Below are 19,608 nucleotides of genomic sequence, written 5' to 3'. Positions count from 1 at the left end.
GAGGCCGGCTCCTTCCTCCAGGGGGGCCACAGGGTCGGGTGGGAGTCTTGTGGGCCGGGCCCAGCTTCCCTCAAGGCGTCCGGGGCCATCAGTTGTCTGAGCTCAGAACCCAGGAGACCCGGTTGGCTCTGCAGCTTGGTCAGACCAAGACCCTTCCAAGGCTGCAGGATTGCACCTTCAGGTCCAGCAGAGCCTGGCCGCTTTCTGGCCAGGTTCTGGATCCTCACGAGTTGCTGAGACAGCATCAAGGTGGGGCCGGGGAAAGGGGGCATCACGGCTCTGGGTCAGTATCCCCACCTCTGGGGATGTACGTCCCATGTTGGGAGAGCCGTCAGCACGTCCCCAGGATGAAGAGAAGATGGGGGGCAGGGCACAGAGGCTCACGCCATAATCTCAGCACTTTGGGAGGCCAAGGCAGGAGGATCGCTTGAACCCAGGAGTTTAAGACCAGCCTGGGCAACATAGCAAGGCCCCATCTCTAAAAAATAAATTAGCCAGGCTTGGTGGTGCACACTTGTAGTCCCAGTTCCTTGGGAGGCTGAGGTGGGAGAACTGCTTGAGCCCAGGAGATGGAGGTTACAGTGAGCTGTGATCACACTGCTGCACTCCAGCCTGGGCGACAGAGCAAGACCCCATTTCAAAAAGAATTTAAAAGGGCAGTGATGTGCAGGGTGGTGGGAGAACATCCCCCAGAAGAAGGGGCAGACACAGGACCAGCACCAGAGGCATAGGAAGTCGAGAAGGCAGGGCCCGATGGGAGTGGGCTCCTGAGGTCACAGGGGCAGCCAGGCAGTCTGAGAGCTTAGTGCCACTGCAGCCACAAGGAATGGCCTGTGGGGGGTGGTCCCATCTGATCAAGAGTCCCCCAAAAACACAAGCCTTGAAAACTGGACCACTTGGTCTGGCATCCAGGAAGCAGACTGCATCTGCGTCTCTCACTCTCCCATCTCTGCCCGAGATGCCTGCCTGCCCGTCACTCTGAGATGCAGATGGAGAAGCCGAGGCCCAGGGAGGCTAAGGATCCAGGTCTGTCATCCCCTCAGCCCAGCTGCTGCTTGCGGGCTGGTGACCGGAAGAGGACCAGGCGTGGCCTACAGTGAGGAGTCCTTGAACCCTCAGTGCAGGTGCAGCAGAATGGTTCCAGGTCACAGAGCCCAGGAACCCTGGTTGCTTCATGAGTTAGAACTGAGTGACATGGGCGGTGTGGGCGTGTCCAAGGCCAACTTCCTGCTCCCAGGAAAAGGGCCTGCCGTCTCACCTACGTCGGGGTCTCTGTGTGGTGCCAGCAGGGCCCATTCCTGCTTAGAGGGAGAAGCTGGAGGTGGGGGGGAGAGAGACTCATGACACGCTGTCAGGCCAGAGCCAGGGAGGGGAAGGGGAGCAGCTTCCTTCTCATACCCCACTGTGGTCTAGGAGCACCTCCGTTTCATCTCCATGCTAGATTTTAAACGTCGGGCCTGTCCACAGTCCAGGTGGCCCCACCCCGATGGCCCGTTGGGGTCTCTGGCCACAGGAGTTTGAGACAGGACACGGGATGAAATGGACACATTCCCGTAAGGGCTGCCAGAGACCTTGTCGGTGAGCGAGAGCAGGGTGGAGTGGCCGGTGTGCATGCCTGGTGGACGTGCCCAGAAGCCTGCACCCCCCGGGAGGCCAGAACGTGTCCCTCTGGAGTGTTGCCCCCCCACCCTCAACTGTGCAGTGGGATGGCCACTGGGCCTGCAGAGTTTCCCAAGGCAGATCCTGTCCCCGGCTGGCACCTGACATTGAATGTTCTGAGTCTTGGTCCGTTCTGCCCAACGGAAGAGCACTAAGGAGTCTTGCCTGGCAGAATGGAGAGGAGGAGCTCTGCCCCTGCCCTGGAACAAGAGCCCCTCACATGAGGACCACCCCAGCCTGCCTCTGCTAAAGGGCAGGTATAGGAAGGTTGGACCCCCTCAGCGGGACCCCAGATGGCATCCTGGCCCCTCTACCTGCTGGCAGTCCAGGAACCTGGAGGCAGTGGTCCAGAGAAGGGCAGGGACTTCTACCGGGGCCTCGTCCATCGTTTTCACCTGTTAGGCCACCCGTCCTTTTTTTGAGACGGGTTCACTCTGTCACCCAGACTGGAGCGCCATGTGCCATCCCAGCTCACTGCAACCTCAACCTCCCAGACTCAAGCGATGCTCCTGCCTCTGCCTCCCGAGTAGCAGGGACCACAAGCATGCACCACCACACCTGCCTAATTATCTTTTAAGTGGAGGCAGGTCTCACTCACTGTATTGCCCAGGCTGGTGGTCCGTAGTCTTTGACGCAGGCCTCTGTGGCTCACAAAGCAGGTGATAGCAGTCATCCCGTCAAATCTGAGCATGGCACCAGAGCACACAAGTCGGCCACCTGCAGGCCTTGGCACCCTCGTGCTCCACGCCAAGGTCCCTGTGTGCTCAAGTCTGGGCTCCATGATGGCACTGGGGTCTGTTCTATTTGCTGCTGTGTCCAAGTGAGACTTTCTCTGGGTGCCTAAACAGATGCCTCCAGTCTCAGTTCTTTCTGTTTGGCCCTCCCCATCCTCTTCTCCTCCAGGGGGGGGCTCACGGCTTGCCTTTTGGCTCTTCTGCGCACGTGCATTAGCTGCTCAGGTCTGTCTGGATGTGAGGGTTGTGTCCTCAGGCCAGGACTGCACTGGCATGCAGCAGGGCCTGGTCAATGGTCTGGATAATCCAGAGTCACTTACCTTCTGCTCTGCAGGCATTTACAATTCACGCCTGTGTGCCTGATGTCTTGTGACTCAGAATCTTCAAGACAGTCACAGGCTGGCCTCACGGATGCACGGGAGACTCTTCTCTCATCGCACCCATTCTCTCCAGCACTCTCCTTGTGCGGGGCAAGTTCAGTCATCTTGAAGATGCCTCCTGAGGCCTTCTTCTGGGTGAATGGGGTTCCTCCTCCACCATGGCAGGCTGCTGGGGAGGGCTGGGGTGCTCCCACCTTCTCCTCACCCCAAATGGGCCTGGCTTAGCAAAACTGGCCAGAACTGACCACTCTGCAGTGAGCTGGCAGGGCCCTCAGCATCAGATCCACAGGCTCAACTGCAGCTGCTTCTCTGGTTGGGAGGTTATAAGGCCATGAACCTTCTGCCAGCTAGATCACTGGCCCCTGGCCAGGGAGCCACCTAGGCAGTGCCAGGGAAGGACTGGGAAGGGGAGGGAACCTTCAGTCCCTGAGTCAGCCCTTGAGTGCACCCTCTCCTGTGGTTCGAAAGCCACATTTGGCCAGTAACCTGCCAGAGGAGAGCCAGCTCTCACTCTGCACCCCTCTGTGCCCCCAGACCCCCCACTGGCCCCTGAGGATGCATTTCCTGCCCTTGGGATGCCTTTGCATGGATATAGGCTGGGAACAAACGGCGCATTCAGCTGCCCTGCCTGTCTTCACAGAGGGGGCAGCAGACCTAGAGGGGGGTGTCCAAGACACAGGAATGAAGCGTCCTTACCAAAAGCTTCCAAGGACAGAAGTAAACCCCTCCTGCCAGCTTCTGCCCTGACTGCAGCTAGAAGCCGAGCTCCACGTGGGACACAGGTGTCCCTACTGCACTATGTAGAGCATGAGGGAGGCCCATCCTTGGCTTTCCTGGAGCATGAATATCCTCTGAGGGGCACTGGCCCTGGCCTTGTAGGTCTTGCTGAGACTGGCTTAAGAGTTGTTGGCCCCGGAGCAATCGTCACCCAACCTCCCACTTGTAAATCTCGCCACAGAATCGGACCACAACCAAACCGTCTCTCCGGACTCTCAGCTGACCAGCCCTGCTCCTGTGTCTCCCTCTCCTGCAGGGCCATTGCCTTCTCAGGCTCCTCATCTGCGCCTAAGAGCGGGAGTCTGGCTGCCCTCAGCACCTGCAGCCTGATAAGCTTGACGCCAAGGCACTTTCCCGAGAGCCGGCCCAGCAGTTGCTGGCAGGAGAGTGGCCTCAGGGCAGCGGGAAGGGGACCTCCGAGGAGAGAATGAGGCCTGCGCAAGGGGCCTGGGAGGACCCAGGAGTCGCCCCGGCTTCCCTCCCCCAGGCCCTGGCTGGGCGCCGTGGGCCGCGTCCCGGTTGAGGCCGGCGTGGCCGTTTAATGGCGTCCCTCCGCGACCGAGAAGGAAGGGGCCTAGAGAGGCTGTGCCCAAGCGACGCTACGAGGCCAGGTCGCGTCTCGGGTCAGGGCGGTCCCTTTGCCACTGCCGCTCTTGACCGCCGGGACCAAGCACAGCACACGGTGTCGCGAGGGGTGCCCTGGGAGGAGCGAAGGGGTCTTCGGTTCTCGCGAACACGGCGGGGTCGGGGCGGGGTCGTGGGTCCTCAACAGGGCAGCCGCCCAGAGACCTGCGGGACACGGACGCCCCCGGCCCGGCCACCCCCGAGCCCCACGGGACTGAGACGCCCCGGACGCGCCGACGCCGTGGCGGAAGGCCGCGCCCCTCCGTGCCCCCTCGCAGGGCCCTCTGGGAGCCGTAGTCCTAGCACCTCGGGCCGTCCCACTCCCTGATAAGCCTGGAGCGCGGCGCCTCCCAGGGACCGAGGCGCGGGGCCCGGCCGTCTCCAGCAGCACGGGCAGGCGGAGTGTCCCGGGCGGTCTGTGGACTAGGAGGGCGCCACCCGAGGACTACAACTCCCGGCCTGCCTCGCGCAGGCACCGCCCCGAGCTTCCGCCCCGGCGGCGCCGCGCAGCCCTGTGGGAGCCGTAGTCCGGACGCGCGATTCATAGCGCCGCGTGCGCCCCGGGCGCGCCGTAGCCGCGGGGCCCGGGCCGGGCGCTACGCTACGAAGGCAGCGTAAGGCGGGCGCCGGACGCGGGCAAGGGCCGGGGCCGGGGCCGGGTCGGGGCGCTCCGCGGCTGAGGACGGGAGGCCGTCCGGGCAGCGCGGCCGGCGGCGAGAGGGGCCCCGCCGCTCTCCGGAGGCAGAAGTTGTGGATCGGCCGGCGGGGGCGAGCGGTCCCGGGGGCCGGGGCCGCGCTGCCCGGGCCGCGAGGACTGAGGCGGCGCCGCCGGGCTGTGGAGGTGAGTCCCGTCGGCCGCGCCGGGCCGGGCGCGCAGCCGGGGAGCGCGGGCTCGGAGGGCGGCGGGGAGCGCGGGCCTGGCGGGACGCGGGAGGCCTCGGAGGCTGGGCGCGCCGGGCTCCGAGCCAGGGCAGGGACGGCAGGGCCCTCGGAGTGGGGTCAGCCCGCCGCCCGCTGGCGCCTCCAGGCCGGTGGGGACCCGGGCTGGGCTTGGGCGATGCTTCGGAGAGGAGCCCAGAGGAAGGCGGGAAGTCGGCAGGGACCTGGGCCATGTGGGTCACTCGAGGCCAGCCGCGGGGGCCGCGCACACAGGAGGCGGCCTCGGCCCTGCCTGCCCCGGCCCTGCCTGCCCTTGAGTGCCCTTATATCCGGGCCCATCGTGCGGTCTCGGCCGCGTTAGGAATGTGGTGCTGGTGCGGGCATGGCTCCCCTGTCACTTGGGGAACGGCCTGGGGGCGGCCACCTGGCGTGGAGGGGCTGGCAGGAGCCCCGTCTGTGCCAGCCATGCCAGTGTTCTCTTCCGTGTTTCTCTGGGGCTGCTGCGGCACCAACTGGGAAGTTGCAGATCTGTTCTCTGACAAGCCAGCTGTTCCTGCTGGTTGCAAAAGGGACCGCTCTAGTCCGACGGGGGGAACTCTTGTGTGGTCCGTGGCCCTGGCCCGGTGAGCTCTCGGGGGCCCCCTTACCGCCCTGGAGTTTGTTACCGGACTGCAGGTAACAGGACCCGGAAAGCAATGGTGAGACCCAGAACCCGAGGCGGGGCCTGGGTGTATGGGGCTAGTGGGGAAGACTGGGACTCCGCTGGGTGCTGAAGAGTTCTGTGCTTCTCCTTTGGGAAACCCGGGTCTCTTCCTTGGCCCAGGTCTGAGGGATGCGGAAACGTGAGTCACAGTTCAGTGTGGGAGTGCCCCGTAACTGCCTCCGCGTTCCCAGAGTCTGGGACTGGGTGAGGACATAGGGGTGATCTGCCTTCCGGTTCTGAGTGACTTCTCGACCGTGAAGTGGGGCAAGAGAGATTGTTTTTCTGGTCTTTACGGGGGAGGCAGATCCTGCAGGAACCAGCTTGGCCTGGCCTTGGGTTCGGTGTGCTTTGTCTCCTCTTGAGTCCTTCTGCTTGCTGGAGGAGCACCCCTCTTTTTCCTGCTTCTGTCTCTGCGTCTGAGGCTCTCCAGAGCTCCTTGATTGGCAGACGAGCCAGTGACCTCTGAGTCCCCAGGAGAGCCCGAGGCTCAGTGACTGCGTAACTGCACAGGGCCTCCTTTCTGGGCCTCCACAGACCGTGGTCTCTGAGAGCAGGAAGCGGCTGGTTCCCTGTAATCCTGCATCTGTGTAAGAGCCTCAAGCTCTGCTGGCCCTCTCTCCGGGCACCCCTCACTTTATCCTTGCCCTGGCCTTGGGCAGCACTCTGGTAACCCCAACGCCACAGGTGAGGAACCAAAGCTGGAGATAGCTGTTGATGGCAAGGGAGGGGGCCAAGGGAGGCTGAGTGCCTGGTCTCTACCTCCTGCTCTTTCACCAGCTCATACAAGGCAATTGGAGGGAAGGATTCTGCTGCTCAGAAAATCCTCCAAAACCATGCGTGTTGTTCATGGGCCTGAAGCAGTCAGTGAAGAACCTGAGGGGGGCCGGCCACCCACGTGGCTGTTGGTGGCCAAGCGGCTCCTGGTCCAGCCCTCTGGCCCGCAGTGTGATGCCTCTGCCCACTGCACTAGGTGTGGAAAGGTGCTGAGAAGGCAGATGACATCGTTAAACAAAGTAGCTTGGGGTCTTTGAGAAACAGTGGCGGAAACCCAGGAAGGCTGGTGACTTGTCAGGTCTGCATCTGTCCTGGGCGACTGCCCAGCCCTGGACTATGAGGCTGAAATGACAGCAGACGGGGGGTGTGCTTGGGTGGTTTCCTCATCAGACACCCAGAAAAGAGACCCCCAGCCCAGGGGCTGCCTCGTGCGCTCTGCTCTCCTCCTGCTCTGTCCCTCTGGTCCTGCCCTAGACCCCGGCACAGCAGGAGTGCCCAGAAACCCAGTGGGACTTGTTCTATGCCTACAGCTCTTCCGCATCCCTGGTGACCTCTCAGTGTGGATATGGGTTTCCTCACCACCCGGCTGTGCCTCAGCTGCGTGGAGCCACTGGACTCTCATGCCCCACGCTGGCGAGAACGCTCAAGTCTGTGCAGTTCTCATGTTGCCCTCCAGCTGGTCCCTGGCTCCCCTCCGTGGGATCTGCCTGCAGCCCTTACACTGTGACCGCCCTGTCTCCTTGCTGGATGTGGCGCTGGGAGGGCAGGGGCCGTTTCTGTTTCTTGGCAGGCCCGGTGCCGAGCACCGTCCAGCCGTGTGTGGCGCAGGTGGTCAGTGAGCACCTGGGGTCGGCTCTAACCACAGGCAGCTCTGGATACCTGGGCTCTGGCGGCCAAGGGGGACTCCTGGGTGCTCCAGGAAAGCAGCACTGCAGCCCCTGTGGCGTGGACACGGCCACACCTGAGCTCGGCTTGTTTCTGAGACTGAGAGAACAGCCTTGCTGGCCTGTGACCCTTACATGTGTGTCTCGCTGCAGGGAGGCTGTGGGTTGAGGCTGGGCCTGGAGACCTGTTCAGCCACACCCTGTCACTATGTGGGTCACACACAGCTGGGTGGAGACTTCATGGTGCGTGGCCCAGGGAGGTGTCTGGGCATGGAGTCTGTGGACAGCTACATTGTACCACTAGGACAGGGGCTACTGCTGGGCCCACAGGGTGCAAGAAATGGGGACTGTGAGAGGATGGGGCATCCTAGCCCAGGGCAGGGACCCCAGGAGGGACTGTGTGAGCCCCCCAAGATGAGCTGCGTCAGGCTGTTGCTTTGCACACTTTGAGGGGCCTGCCCGAGTGCTGCACGGGAAGCTAGCAGCGTGGCCGCCCTCCCCAGAACTCATCTAGGGCACCAGGGTGGACCCTTGAGTCCCATCGGATCATGGGCATCACCCTCACCGTCCTGGCCTCCAGATCCCACGATTTCTCAGATTCCCTGATGTCAAAGGGAAGCTTCGAGGGTTGCCATGCCCGCCTCCCTGGAGGTCCTAGACAGGACGTCAGGAGGACGCAGGGCCATCGCTGCTTTTTGAAATGCCACAGTGATTGCAGCATCCTTTCCTCTGTGGCAGGAGCTCGCTCTGCTGACGAGGGCATTCCTCCTCATGCCCTTCCTCTCACTTTGCTTCACAAAGTTGCCGTTTATTTATTTATTTCTTTATTTTATTTTATTTATTTATTTATTTATTTTATTTTTTTTTTGAGACGGAGTCTCGCTCTGTCGCCCAGGCTGGAGTACAGTGGCCGGATCTCAGCTCACTGCAAGCTCTGCCTCCTGGGTTTATGCCATTCTCCTGCCTCAGCCTCCCGAGTAGCTGGGACTACAGGCGCCTGCCACCACGCCCAGCTAGTTTTTTGTATTTTTTAGTAGAGACGGGGTTTCACTGTGTTAGCCAGGATGGTCTCGATCTCCTGACCTCGTGATCTGCCCGTCTCGGCCTCCCAAAGTGCTGGGATTACAGGCTTGAGCCACCGCGCCCGGCCTATTTATTTTTTTTGAGACGGAGTCTCGCTCTGTCGCCCGGGCTGGAGTGCAGTGGCCGGATCTCAGCTCACTGCAAGCTCCGCCTCCCGGGTTTACGCCATTCTCCTGCCTCAGCCTCCCGAGTAGCTGGGACTACAGGCACCCGCCACCTCGCCCGGCTAGTTTTTTCTATTTTTTTAGTAGAGACGGGGTTTCACCGTGTTAGCCAGGATGGTCTCGATCTCCTGACCTCGTAATCCGCCCGTCTCGGCCTCCCAAAGTGCTGGGATTACAGGCTTATTTTTTAAATTTTTTAAGTATTATTTTTTTGAGCCAGGGTCTCACCCTGTTGCCCACGCTAGAGTGCAGTTTCTGTCATAGCTCACTGTCTCCTGGGCTCGAGTGATCCTCCTGCCTCAGCCTCCCAAAGCACTATGGGACTACAGGTGGTCGCCACCACACCCAGCGTCCGCCCTTTGTAAGTAAAGTCCCCCAGGCAGGTGGAACCTCTTACACCTTCTGCCCCCTGCCTGATCCCCACTCCCTACCCCCCACCTCCCTGCCCCCTGTAATGAGAAAGGCAACACGTTTTGGAGCTTTCTGGAGTTCCTGCCCCTCCTGAAAAGGTGGCTGCAGAGAGGCCGGAGCTGGTGGGGAAAGAGGTCCCAAGAGGCCTACTCTGGGCCCAGGGCCACACGGCTCCCAAGGCCCCAGTCTCCCTCTCTGCAGTGACAGGTGCCCCCTGTGTCCCAGTGGCCTCTGCTTGGCCACCAGCGAGGTCACCGGGCTGCCCAGACCAGGGCCGCTCCTGCTACCACTTGGCAAGCACAGAAATAGAGAAGTGCCAAAAACCACGAGTGCTTGTCTGGTCCTTTTTTTCCTGTTAAAAATAGAATTTGGGGCTGGGTGCGGTGGCTCACACCTGTAATCCTAGCCCTTTCAGAGGCCGAGGCAGCTCGGTCACCTGAGGTCAGTAGTTCGAGACCAGCCTGACCAACATGGCAAAACCCCATCTCTACTAAAAATAGAAAAATTAGCTGGGTGTCGTGGTGTGCGCCTGTAATCCCAGATACTCAGGAGGCTGAGACTGTAGAATTGCTTGAATCTGGGAGGTGGAGGTTGTAGTGAGCCGAGATGGCGTCACTGCACTCCAGCCGAGGTGACAGAGCGATACTCTGTCTCAAAAAAAAAAAAAGTAGAATTCGGTTGGGCTCAGTGGCTCACACCTGTAATCCTAGCACTTTGGGAGGCCACGGTGGGTGAATCACATGAGGTCAGGAGTTAGAGACCAGCCTGGCCAACATGACAAAACCCCTGTCTCTACTAAAAATACAAAAATTAGCCGGGCTTGGTGGCATGTGCCTGTAACCGAGATACTTGGGAGGCTGAGACAGTAGAATTGCTTGAACCCATGAGAATTGCTTGAACCCAGGAGGCAGAGGTTACAGTAAGTCGAGATGGCGCCACTGCACTCCAGCCTGGGTGACAGAGCGATACCCTGTCTCAAAAAAAAAAGAAAAAAGGCCGGGCATGGTGGCTCACACCTGTAATCCCAGCACTTTGGGAGGCCAAGGCGGGCAGATCACCTGAGATCAGGAGTTTGAGACCAGCCTGACCAACATGGAGAAATCTCGTCTCTACTAAAAATACAAAAAATTAGCTGGGTGTGGTGGCGGGCACCTGTAGTCCCAGCTACTCGGAGGCTGAGGCAGGAGAATGACTTGAGCCTGGGAGGCGGAGCTTGCAGTAAGCCGAGACAGAGCGAGACTCTGTCTCAAAAAACAAAAAAAAGAAAAAAGGGAAAAAAAAAAGTTGATGCCTGTGCCACTGGACACACCTACACACCGTCTTCATGCTGATCACAAAGAGGGTGAGGGGCTGGGCACAGTGGCTCATGCCTGTAATCCCAGCACTGTGGGAGGCCCAGGCGGACAGATCATTTGAGGTCAGGAGTTCGAGACCAGCCTGACCAATATGGTGAAACCCTACTAAAAATACAAAAATTAGCTGGGTGTGGTGGCAGGCGCCTGTACTCCCAGCTACTTGGGAGGCTGAGACAGAATAGCTTGAACCTGGGAGGTGGAGGCTGCAGTGAGCTGAAATTGCGCCACTGCACTCCAGCCTGGGTGACAGAATGAGACTCTATCTCAAAAAATAAAATAAAACAAAACTTTTTTTTTTTTTTGAGACGGAGTCTCTCTGTGTCGCCCAGGCTGGAGTGCAGTGGCGCGATCTCGGCTCACTGCAAGCTCCGCCTCCCGGGTTCCCGCCATTCTCCCGCCTCAGCCTCCGAGTAGCTGGGACTACAGGCGCCCGCCACCGCGCCCGGCTAGTTTTTTGTATTTTTAGTAGAGACGGGGTTTCACCGTGTTAGCCAGGAGGGTCTCGATCTCCTGACCTCGTGATCCACCCGCCTCGGCCTCCCAAACTGCTGGGATTACAGGCTTGAGTCACCGCGCCCGGCCAAAACAAAAAAAAAAGAGGGTGATGGCTGAGTGAGGAGGCCACCGTGGGCCGCACACAGGGCCCAGGAAGGACAGGGCAGGGAGTGTGAGCGTCCTGTCCACTGCAGTGGCTCCGCCATGGAAAGCGTGACCTGAGAGAAGCAAAGCTGTCTGGCTCGAAGCAGTGGCCGCCCTGCTGGCAGTTGTAGTGGCCGGGTAGCACTCGGGCCAGGATCCAGGGGAGTGTAGGTGGCCACCTGGCCATGTGCCTGAGCCCTGCCCAAGCTGGGCACCTTTCCCTGGCAGTGCCCGGTAAGCTCAGCTGCCCTCCCTGGTTGGTGCCACTCGGCAGCCCTACTCATGGACTCTTGCCCATGGCCTGTTCCTTGTAGCAGGGCCGGGCTGTGGGAGGTCCGGACAGGATCTTGAATGGCCCTGTCTGCGGTCCTGGCTGGCCAGAGTTTGACTGCACTGGACAGGTCAGGGGCCTTATACCAGGGTAGTGAGGAACCAGCCGAGCCCATGATGCTCCCCGGGCTGCCTTTGCCTCTCGGACAGACAAGCTTCTAAGGCGAAGGGTCTCCTGGGGCTGACTTTCGGGGACTTTGGCTCCTGCAGAGCAGCCTGGAGGCGGGGCTTGGTGTTCCGGGGCCAGAGTCCTCCTGGTGGAAGCTGAGGGGCCTGATTCAATGCTCCCTCCCTAGGCAGCAGCCCAGCCGCGGCAGAGAGGGCTCGGGAGCTTGCGGCAGCTTCAGGTGAGCTTGTTCCCAAGCACTGCGGCTCATTGATGGGTTTGTTTGGGCTGCGGAACTGTTCGATCAGCGGGGTTGGAGTGCCCGTGGCTGGGGGGCCTCTCCTCAGAGCCCTTGATTCACAGAACCCCTCGAGGCCAGCAGTCCTGCCCGCCCTGAAGAGCCTGGTTCTCCCAGCCGTTTGGGCTGTGGTCCTGTCGTGGAGGTGACGGTGAGGGCGCGCCGCCCGGGGTCCTGTCGTGGAGGTGACGGTGAGGGCGCGCCGCCCGGGGTCCTGTCGTGGAGGTGATGGTGAGGGCAGCACTGGGGCGGGGCTGGTGAGGAGCATGTGCAGGGCCCCCGCCGCTGTCCTCGGCCAGGAGGGTGCCTGGTCCCTGGGGAGCGGCCTGCACCTGTTTCTGGAGAATGCTGTCCTGCCAGTTGTCATTGGGGATGGGCAGTCGTAGTCCACATCCTCCCCCAGGGTGGGGCCCTGGCCTGGTTTCTTGTAGGGACGATGGGAAGCCCTGTCCTCAGCCCTCCCACCCTCCTCATGGATGAGCTTCACGTCCTTGGGGCCTTCTCCTCCACAGGGGGCCTTAGCGTCAGTGGGGACACAGGCAGAGGGGCCTGTCTTCGGGTTGTGGGGACCGACTGAGCTTTGTCCCAGTAGCGGCTGGCTCTTGTTTTCTGTCTGGACCAGCAGCCTCTGGTCTGGTGGGTGCAGTTCTAGGGCGCAGTGGGGTTGCCGTGGGGCCGGGCCGGGCCACCAGCTGCCTGGACACAGGGGCCTCCGCTTTCTGTCTGCTGCCCCGCACACCCCCAACTCGGGCAGGGGTGACACTGGGGCATCCTTGTTGGGGTCGCTGCGGTTCCCATGGTGGTGAGATGGCTCTGGTGAAAGACTGATCGAGATGCAGGGCCCGGGAGCAGGTGCTGTGTGAGTGGTACACGCCTGTGTCACCTGCGGGGCAGGGGAGGGCCCAGGGTGTACGGCCGTATACATCATTAGTTAGCAAGACAGTGAGGAGTGTGTGTGGAGTGGATGCAGCTGTGGGTGCCACCCGCGCAAGGCTGGGGGTTGTTGTGTCAGCCCTGCTCCCATGTGGGCTCCCAGCTCCCAGGTGGGACGCTGACCCAGGGAGGTGCCTTTGCCTGCACCCACTGGAGTCTCAGGAACATGCGTCCCATCCCCACATCACGCCACCGAGCCCACCACCTACCGAGGGGCACCCCGAGACCCACCACCTACCGAGAGGCACCCCAAGCCCACCACCTACCGAGGGGCACCACTGAGCCCACCACCTACCGAGGGGCACCACTGAGCCCACCACCTACTGAGAGGCACCACTGAGCCCACCACCTACCGAGTGGCACCACTGAGACCCTGTCCTGCCACAGGTGGGCTGTCAAGGCCAGCACCAGAGACCCCCAGCAGACCTCAGTGGCCACAGATGGAGTGGGGCAGCGGTGGTCACCTCCAGGACTTAGCCCTGTGCTGAGTCCTGGACAGTGTTGTCATACTGGCCCTTCTCGTGCCATCCCCTGGCTGGACACTCCTTGCTGCCCTCACGGGGTATGTGTGTGGCATGCCTCATACAGGACCGGGACCAGCCGGTTGGCCCTGCTCATTAACCACTTGTCCCCACAGGGCAGTGGCGGCCTCACCTCTGCAATTCTCCGAGGCTGGATCTAGGCCACCGCCCCGTTTAAAACTAGGGCAGCGGTTCCCAGGGAGGGTGGGGAGCTGCACGGTTGGATTTGTAGGGGGCAGGCATGGGTCCACACAGCCCGGGGCCCTCAGTACCCTGCCCCTCCAGGAAGCCCGGAGGTGGGCGTGGCTGCAGCCTGGCTCTGACAGTGCTAAGTCCTGGCCACTCTTGAGGTGCCACCCTGAGAGTGAGCCCCTGCGGGCACGGCTCTTGCTGGTTCCCATTCGCAAGCACCTAAAACAGCCTGGCCCACAGCAGAGGCCCCGGGGGTGTTTGCTAAACCAGCGGGGGGCACATGCTGCTCACAGGAGCAGCACAGATGCTCCACCAGCAGCAGGCCCTGCAGGAGCAGCAGCAGGCCCTGCAGGAGCAGCAGCGGCCCAGGGCTCGACATGCTCTGCGGGTCCTCACCCTGCTGTCCCTGGGGGACCAGCCTGGGCACATTCCTTGGTGATGGTGCTCACCCCCCCGCCCCGGTTATTCGGACAGGAACTTGGTGACGGTGCCTCCCCTCCCCGGTTATTCAGACAGGAACTTGGTGACGGTGACAGTGCCCCCCCCAATCCCCCCTCCCCCCCGGTTATTCGGACAGGGAGCCAGGAGGGGAACCACGGATTGACCTGACCTGCGTCCAGCCCTCCTCAGGGTCACTGCACTGGGTGATTGACGTGTGCCCAGGCCCTGAAGTGGGCTGGACCTGGGAGTGGCAAGTGAGCCTTCCTCCCGAGAGCCTCTGGCTGGCTGCAGCAGGCCCTGTCCCCGCTGTCCTCAGGCGAGTGGCCCTGGACATGGTAAGCCCCTGCCAAGGTCTGACCGGAGCCAGCACCATGGCCGAGATGCAGTCAGCCCTGGCTGGTGCTGCCCCTGGAGGTGGCTGCTGGTGCTGCCTCCCTCCTCACCACTCCTTCCCCTCTTTCCTGGGGTCCCCTGCCATCGGAGTCTTCCTCCTAAATTCAGTTCTCTCCCTCTAGGGGAACGCCGGCTGGGAGCCTTCGTGTTTTTTTTTTTTTGAGATGGAGTCTCGCTCTGTTGTCCAGGCTAGAGCGCAGTGGCGTGATCTCAGCTCACTGCAACCTCTGCCTCCTAGGTTCAAGCAATTCTCTGCCTCAGCCTTCCGAGTAGCTGGCATTACAGGCACGTGCCACCACCCCCAGCTAATGTTTATATTTTAGTAGAGATGGGGTTTCACCATCTTGGCCAGGCTGGTCTCGAACTCCTGACCTCATGATCCACCTACCTCAGCCTCCCAAAGTGCTGGGATTACAGGCGTGAGGCCCCCCACCCGGCCTGGGAGTCTTTTCCGTAGCTGCTCGTCCTGTACTAGCATCTGTCCATCCATGAGTGGATGGGGACACAGGGGGACCCAGGACCCACACCTGCACTCGGGAAGGCTGGCAGGGTGGATTTCCGGAAGAGCATCAGTGCCAGCTTCCCATAGTCACCCCTGTGATGGGACCCTCAGGTTGGCACGTGGCTGGCCGCTGTGTCCCGGGAGTCCCAACTGCTTGCAGCCCTTGCTCCTTAGTGGGCCTTGCCAGCCAGGGCAGGGCCCCCGCTACCCACACGGGGCTCTCGACTCCTCTGGCAGCAGGTCAGGGGTGGTTCAGTGATGCCATCTCTGGAGATCCCCTGGCGTGTGCTGGAAAACCCCAGAGAGGCCTTAACAGAGCCGGCTGTCCAGCCTCCGTGGCAGGGATGTTTACTCTTCTGGGCAGGCTCCTCTCCTCCGAGCACCCACGAGAGGGTACTGTGTGGTCCCTGCTCTCCTGGGACAGGCCTTCCTCCTGTCCAGATGGGGCCCGCAGGGTCGGGTGGCTGAGACTGGCTCCAGTTCAGGGAGGGTTTTCTGAGCGAGCACAGGGGAGCAGGAGGCCGGCAAGCAGCTCACTTCCTGCCCTGGGTGCAGCTGGGCACCATTTCTGCCCTGGGCCTGCTAAAGGCATCAGTGAGGAGCAGGCAGGACCTGGTAGGAGTCTGTGTTTCTAGCAGCACGCGTGACCCCAGGTGCCACAGGGGTGAGTGCGTGGGTGGGTGAGTGGCGAAGGCGCTGAGGCTGGCCCCGGCGGGTACACAGACCTCACACACAACAGGGGCAGGGCTCCTGTCAGAGCCAAACCAGCTCAGGGCCCGGTGCAAGCGGTTTCTGTCCCGTGGCACCTCCGCTAGTCACGGCTCCCACCCAAGCCCTGCCCTGCCCCACTGAGGGTTTGGCTGCAGAAGGGGAGTGTCGGAAAGGCCCAACCCATCTCCCGTGAGGGACTCCTGCATGGCATGGGCTGGGGAGTGCAGGGGTTGTTTGGATGGTTCCAGTGTCTGGCTTAGCCGCACAAGAGGCCCTGGGTTGATGTGGGCTCCCTGCTGGCGAGCCTGCTCCGTGCGCGCTGGGCTCCCGGCATTGCTTCCGGGCGGCATTCAGGGCTGCGTGGACCTCGCCTGGATCCTGTGCGTTTGAGCGCTGCCCCTCGTGGAGGCCGCCAGCCCCTGCGTCCTGCGCGTTTGACCGCTGCCCCTCGTGGAGGCCGCCAGCCCCTGCGTCCTGCGCGTTTGAGCGCTGCCCCTCGTGGAGGCCGCCAGCCCCTGCGTCCTGCGCGTTTGACCGCTGCCCCTCGTGGAGGCCGCCAGCCCCTGCGTCCTGCGCGTTTGACCGCTGCCCCTCGTGGAGGCCGCCAGCCCCTGCGTCCTGCGCGTTTGAGCGCTGCCCCTCGTGGAGGCCGCCAGCACTGGTGGCTGCAGGGCCCGTAGTGTGGCGCATCCGCGTGAGATGAGTGGCCAGGCACAGTTGTATCCAGAGACCCAGCCTGGAGAACGGGCCTGGATGTCTCCGTCATGTTTTTACGTTCGTTTCACACGGACGCAGCGATGTCTCAGATACCTCGGATCATGCAGGGCACGTGGCCAAGGCTTGTTTTGTCTGTTCCTTTTCTCATGTCTTACGTGGCTACCAGGAGGTCTGCCACGACTCCCGTGGCCCCTGTCCACTGCATGGCGCTCTCCGGCCTGGCTGCCAGCTGCCCCTTTGAGGGCAGATGTGAGCACAGGGTGGTCCCTGGGGAGAAACACCGGCAGGCGAGTGAGCCAGGCTGTGCCCAGTCAGACCCCTGCAGACCCCGAGGCTTGAATTTCATGGAACTCTCACCTCTTACAGAGTATTGTTTTTCTTTTGATTTTTTTCCAACCATTTAAAAATTTAAAAGCCATTGTTGGCCGGGCACGGTGGCTCAAGCCTGTAATCCCAGCACTTTGGGAGGCCGAGACAGGCGGATCATGAGGTCAGGAGATCGAGACCATCCTGGCTAACACGGTGAAACCCCGTCTCTACTAAAAAAATACAAAAAAAACTAGTCAGGTGAGGTGGTGGGCGCCTGTAGTCCCAGCTACTCGGGAGGCTGAGGCAGGAGAATGGCGTAAACCCGGGAGGCAGAGCTTGCAGTGAGCTGAGATCCGGCCACTGCACTCCAGCCCAGGCAACAGAGCGAGACTCCATCTCAAAAAAAAAAAAAAAAAAAAAGCCATTGTTGACGTGAGGGCTGGACCAGGCTTAGGGCTGGGCTCTGGTCCGCACCCCACACTGGCCCCGTGTGTCGTGTGCCCATTCTGCCTGCAGGGCAGGCCTGAGCCACCACGGGATTGCAGGGTCCTCAGGGTGCAGGGCCCGCGATGCTTCAACCCTCCCACGACCCCAGCACCTTCAGAGAAAACGGACCCTCGCGTCGAGTGGAGTGGTTCCGGCGAGCATGATCACCACACGGGGGACTTGGCAGCTTCTGCCCCAGGCTTCAAAGGAGAGGGGATCCAGAATTCTCTGTCCCACCCCCTGAAGCCCTGGCCCTTAAAGCTTCTGTCCCCAAGGCTGTGGGGAAGAACCAGGGAAAGGCTAGTGTGTCTGCTGTGCCATCCCAGGTGCTTGCGCCTCGCCAAGCTCAACCCCTGCAGTCTCAGAGCTGCAGACCCTTCCCTGGTGTCAGAGCTGCAGGCCCCTCCCTGGTGTCAGAGCTGCAGGCCCCTCCCTGGTGTCAGAGCTGCAGTTCCCTCCCGGGTGTCAGAGCTGCAGGCCCCTCCCTGGTGTCAGAGCTGCAGGCCCCTCCCTGGTGTCAGAGCTGCAGGCCCCTCCATGGTGTCAGAGCTGCAGACCCCTCCCTGGTGTCAGAGCTGCAGACCCCTCCCTGGTGTCAGAGCTGCAGGCCCCTCCATGGTGTCAGAGCTGCAGGCCCTTCCCTGGTGTCAGAGCTGCAGTTCCCTCCTGGGTGTCAGAGCTGCAGGCCCCTCCATGGTGTCAGAGCTGCAGACCCTTCCCTGGTGTCAGAGCTGCAGACCCCTCCCTGGTGTCAGAGCTGCAGACCCCTCCCTGGTGTCAGAGCTGCAGACCCCTCCCTGGTGTCAGAGCTGCAGACCCTTCCCTGGTGTCAGAGCTGCAGACCCCTCCCTGGTGTCAGAGCTGCAGACCCTTCCCTGGTGTCAGAGCTGCAGACCCTTCCCTGGTGTCAGAGCTGCAGGCCCCTCCGTGGTGTCAGAGCTGCAGACCCCTCCCGGGTATCAGGACACTGACTGGAAAGGCCCCCCCACATCCCTGAACTCCAAAGGGTATGTCCTTTGGTGCTTTTTTTTTGGCTCTGTCTGCCAGGCTGGAGTGCAGTTGTGGTACTCAAGCCATCCTCCCACGTCAGCCTTCTGAGTAGCTCAATCTACAGGTGCACACCACCATGCCCAGAGAGTTTTTAGTTTTCTGTGAAGACAGGGTCTTGCTGTGTTGCCCAGGCTGGTCTGGAACTCTTGGACTCAGGTGATCCCCCACACATGGCAGCTTTGACACTTGACCATTTCCTCCCAAGCTCTACCCTGACACTGGCTCTGTGTCCCAGAGACTTAATCAGAAGCTGGTAGAAGGACTGTGAAGTGTGTCACCGTGGGAACTGCCGTCAACCCACAGCTGGCCGGCCTACCTGCACGCCCACCTTGGCCCCGAGCTTGGCAGGGAGAGGGGGGTGTATTGGACTCTGGGGAGAGCAGCTGCCTGCGCTGGCAGGGTCCTCCTGTCTCAGGGTTAACGCTCTCAGCTGTATTTGATTTCTCCTCAGCCAGAGGGGGTAAGATGGCCTTCCCGGAAGCACAGGTGGGCTGCGTGTCAGAGGCCCTGGACAGCCTGTGCCTCTCCTGGGCCTCCCAGCAGGGGTGGCTCTCACCTCTTGGGAGGGGAGACCCCAGGAACCGGCCCCTGCCCTCAGCCACAGCCTCACAGGTTCCTTGTGTTTCTCGGGGTCTGGGGCGGGCACAGGCTCTGTGGGTACACACGGCACAGTCAGGCTCCCATCCTTCTAGAAGGCTGCAGAGTGGCGCGTGGGCAGCTGTGTGACGCGGCCGCAGATCTCCATCTGGCCTGGCCTGCAGCAGCTCCCTAGGCCCTCTGCTACCTCCCCTGCCTACCTTTGGGTACACGTCCTCTTGACCTTTTCTTCTGTGATAAAGCAAAAGCGTGTGATCTCTTTTCTCACCAAGGAATAAAACGTCTCTGAATACCACAGACGTGATGCCGGGCTTTTGGGGACCGGGGGACATCCTAGGGCCCTGAGGGAGGAGCCCCATGGGTGCCGACGTCGGGCCCCAGGCCCTGCACCGAGACATCCCCTCACCTCACCCCAGGCGGCTGGGCATGCTGGGAAGTCCTCCCAGGCTGTGTGTGTGAATCATGCTGTTTCTTCTCTATTTTCTCTCTGTCTGTTTATTTTTGTTGTGTGTCACTCTGACCAGCCGGCCACCCTGTCTCTTCCCTCCATGCTCCGCTTCGCCTGCTGCCGGCCAGAGGTGACCAGGTCCGGCTCTCAGCACGGCCACCGGCCGGAGGGCCATGGGGAGCTCCGCCTCCTCCCTGGCCGCAGAGACCGAGTCGGACCACAGCTTCCCCCGGGGGCCGCCCTACCCAGGTCCCCCGGCAGCGGCTGGCTGGTGTAGGAGCGGCCCAGGGGGACCCGTCTGGGGAGGTGCCCTGGTCAGCCGGCAGCACCAGCCCCCACGGCCCCGGGCCCGAAGGTAAGAGGTGGGGAGGGGTGGCCCCGGAGGGGTCCCGGGGGCAGAGGGCCTCTTTGTCAGGGTGCCCCCTCCTTGGCAGAGGTGCTTGCAGAGATGGGGGGGTCCCTGCTCCTTCCAGTTGTAGCAGCTGTCTTCCCAGGGTGCAGAAGCTGG

The 19,608-nt window shown here is 61.7% G+C and overlaps 1 protein-coding gene across 11 annotated transcripts in view; it reads left to right on the top strand.

The window, feature by feature from the left end:
* Positions 1–4,702: 4,702 nt before the first annotated feature.
* Positions 4,703–19,608, top strand: part of CAPN15 (calpain 15) — a 28,376-nt gene continuing 13,470 nt past the window's right edge. For 4 of the 11 annotated variants that reach the window (XM_030924734.1, XM_030924732.1, XM_030924730.1 and 1 more), the window contains exons 1-4: positions 4,739–5,015; positions 11,693–11,743; positions 11,866–11,991; positions 19,177–19,455. In XM_030924734.1, coding sequence (XP_030780594.1) covers positions 19,274–19,455 — 182 coding nt within the window. In that variant the 5' untranslated portion in view covers positions 4,739–5,015; positions 11,693–11,743; positions 11,866–11,991; positions 19,177–19,273. Of the gene's footprint in view, positions 5,016–11,692; positions 11,744–11,865; positions 12,032–19,176; positions 19,456–19,608 lie in introns of those variants that run through there. The other 7 variants (XM_030924739.1, XM_030924735.1, XM_030924738.1 and 4 more) reach the window with 7 other exon arrangements.

Source organism: Rhinopithecus roxellana, chromosome 20 (assembly GCF_007565055.1).
Source record: "Rhinopithecus roxellana isolate Shanxi Qingling chromosome 20, ASM756505v1, whole genome shotgun sequence".
Taxonomy (NCBI): Eukaryota; Metazoa; Chordata; class Mammalia; order Primates; family Cercopithecidae; genus Rhinopithecus; species Rhinopithecus roxellana.
Note: the sequence above shows the minus strand (reverse complement) of the source record. Positions and strands in the feature narration are given on the sequence as shown.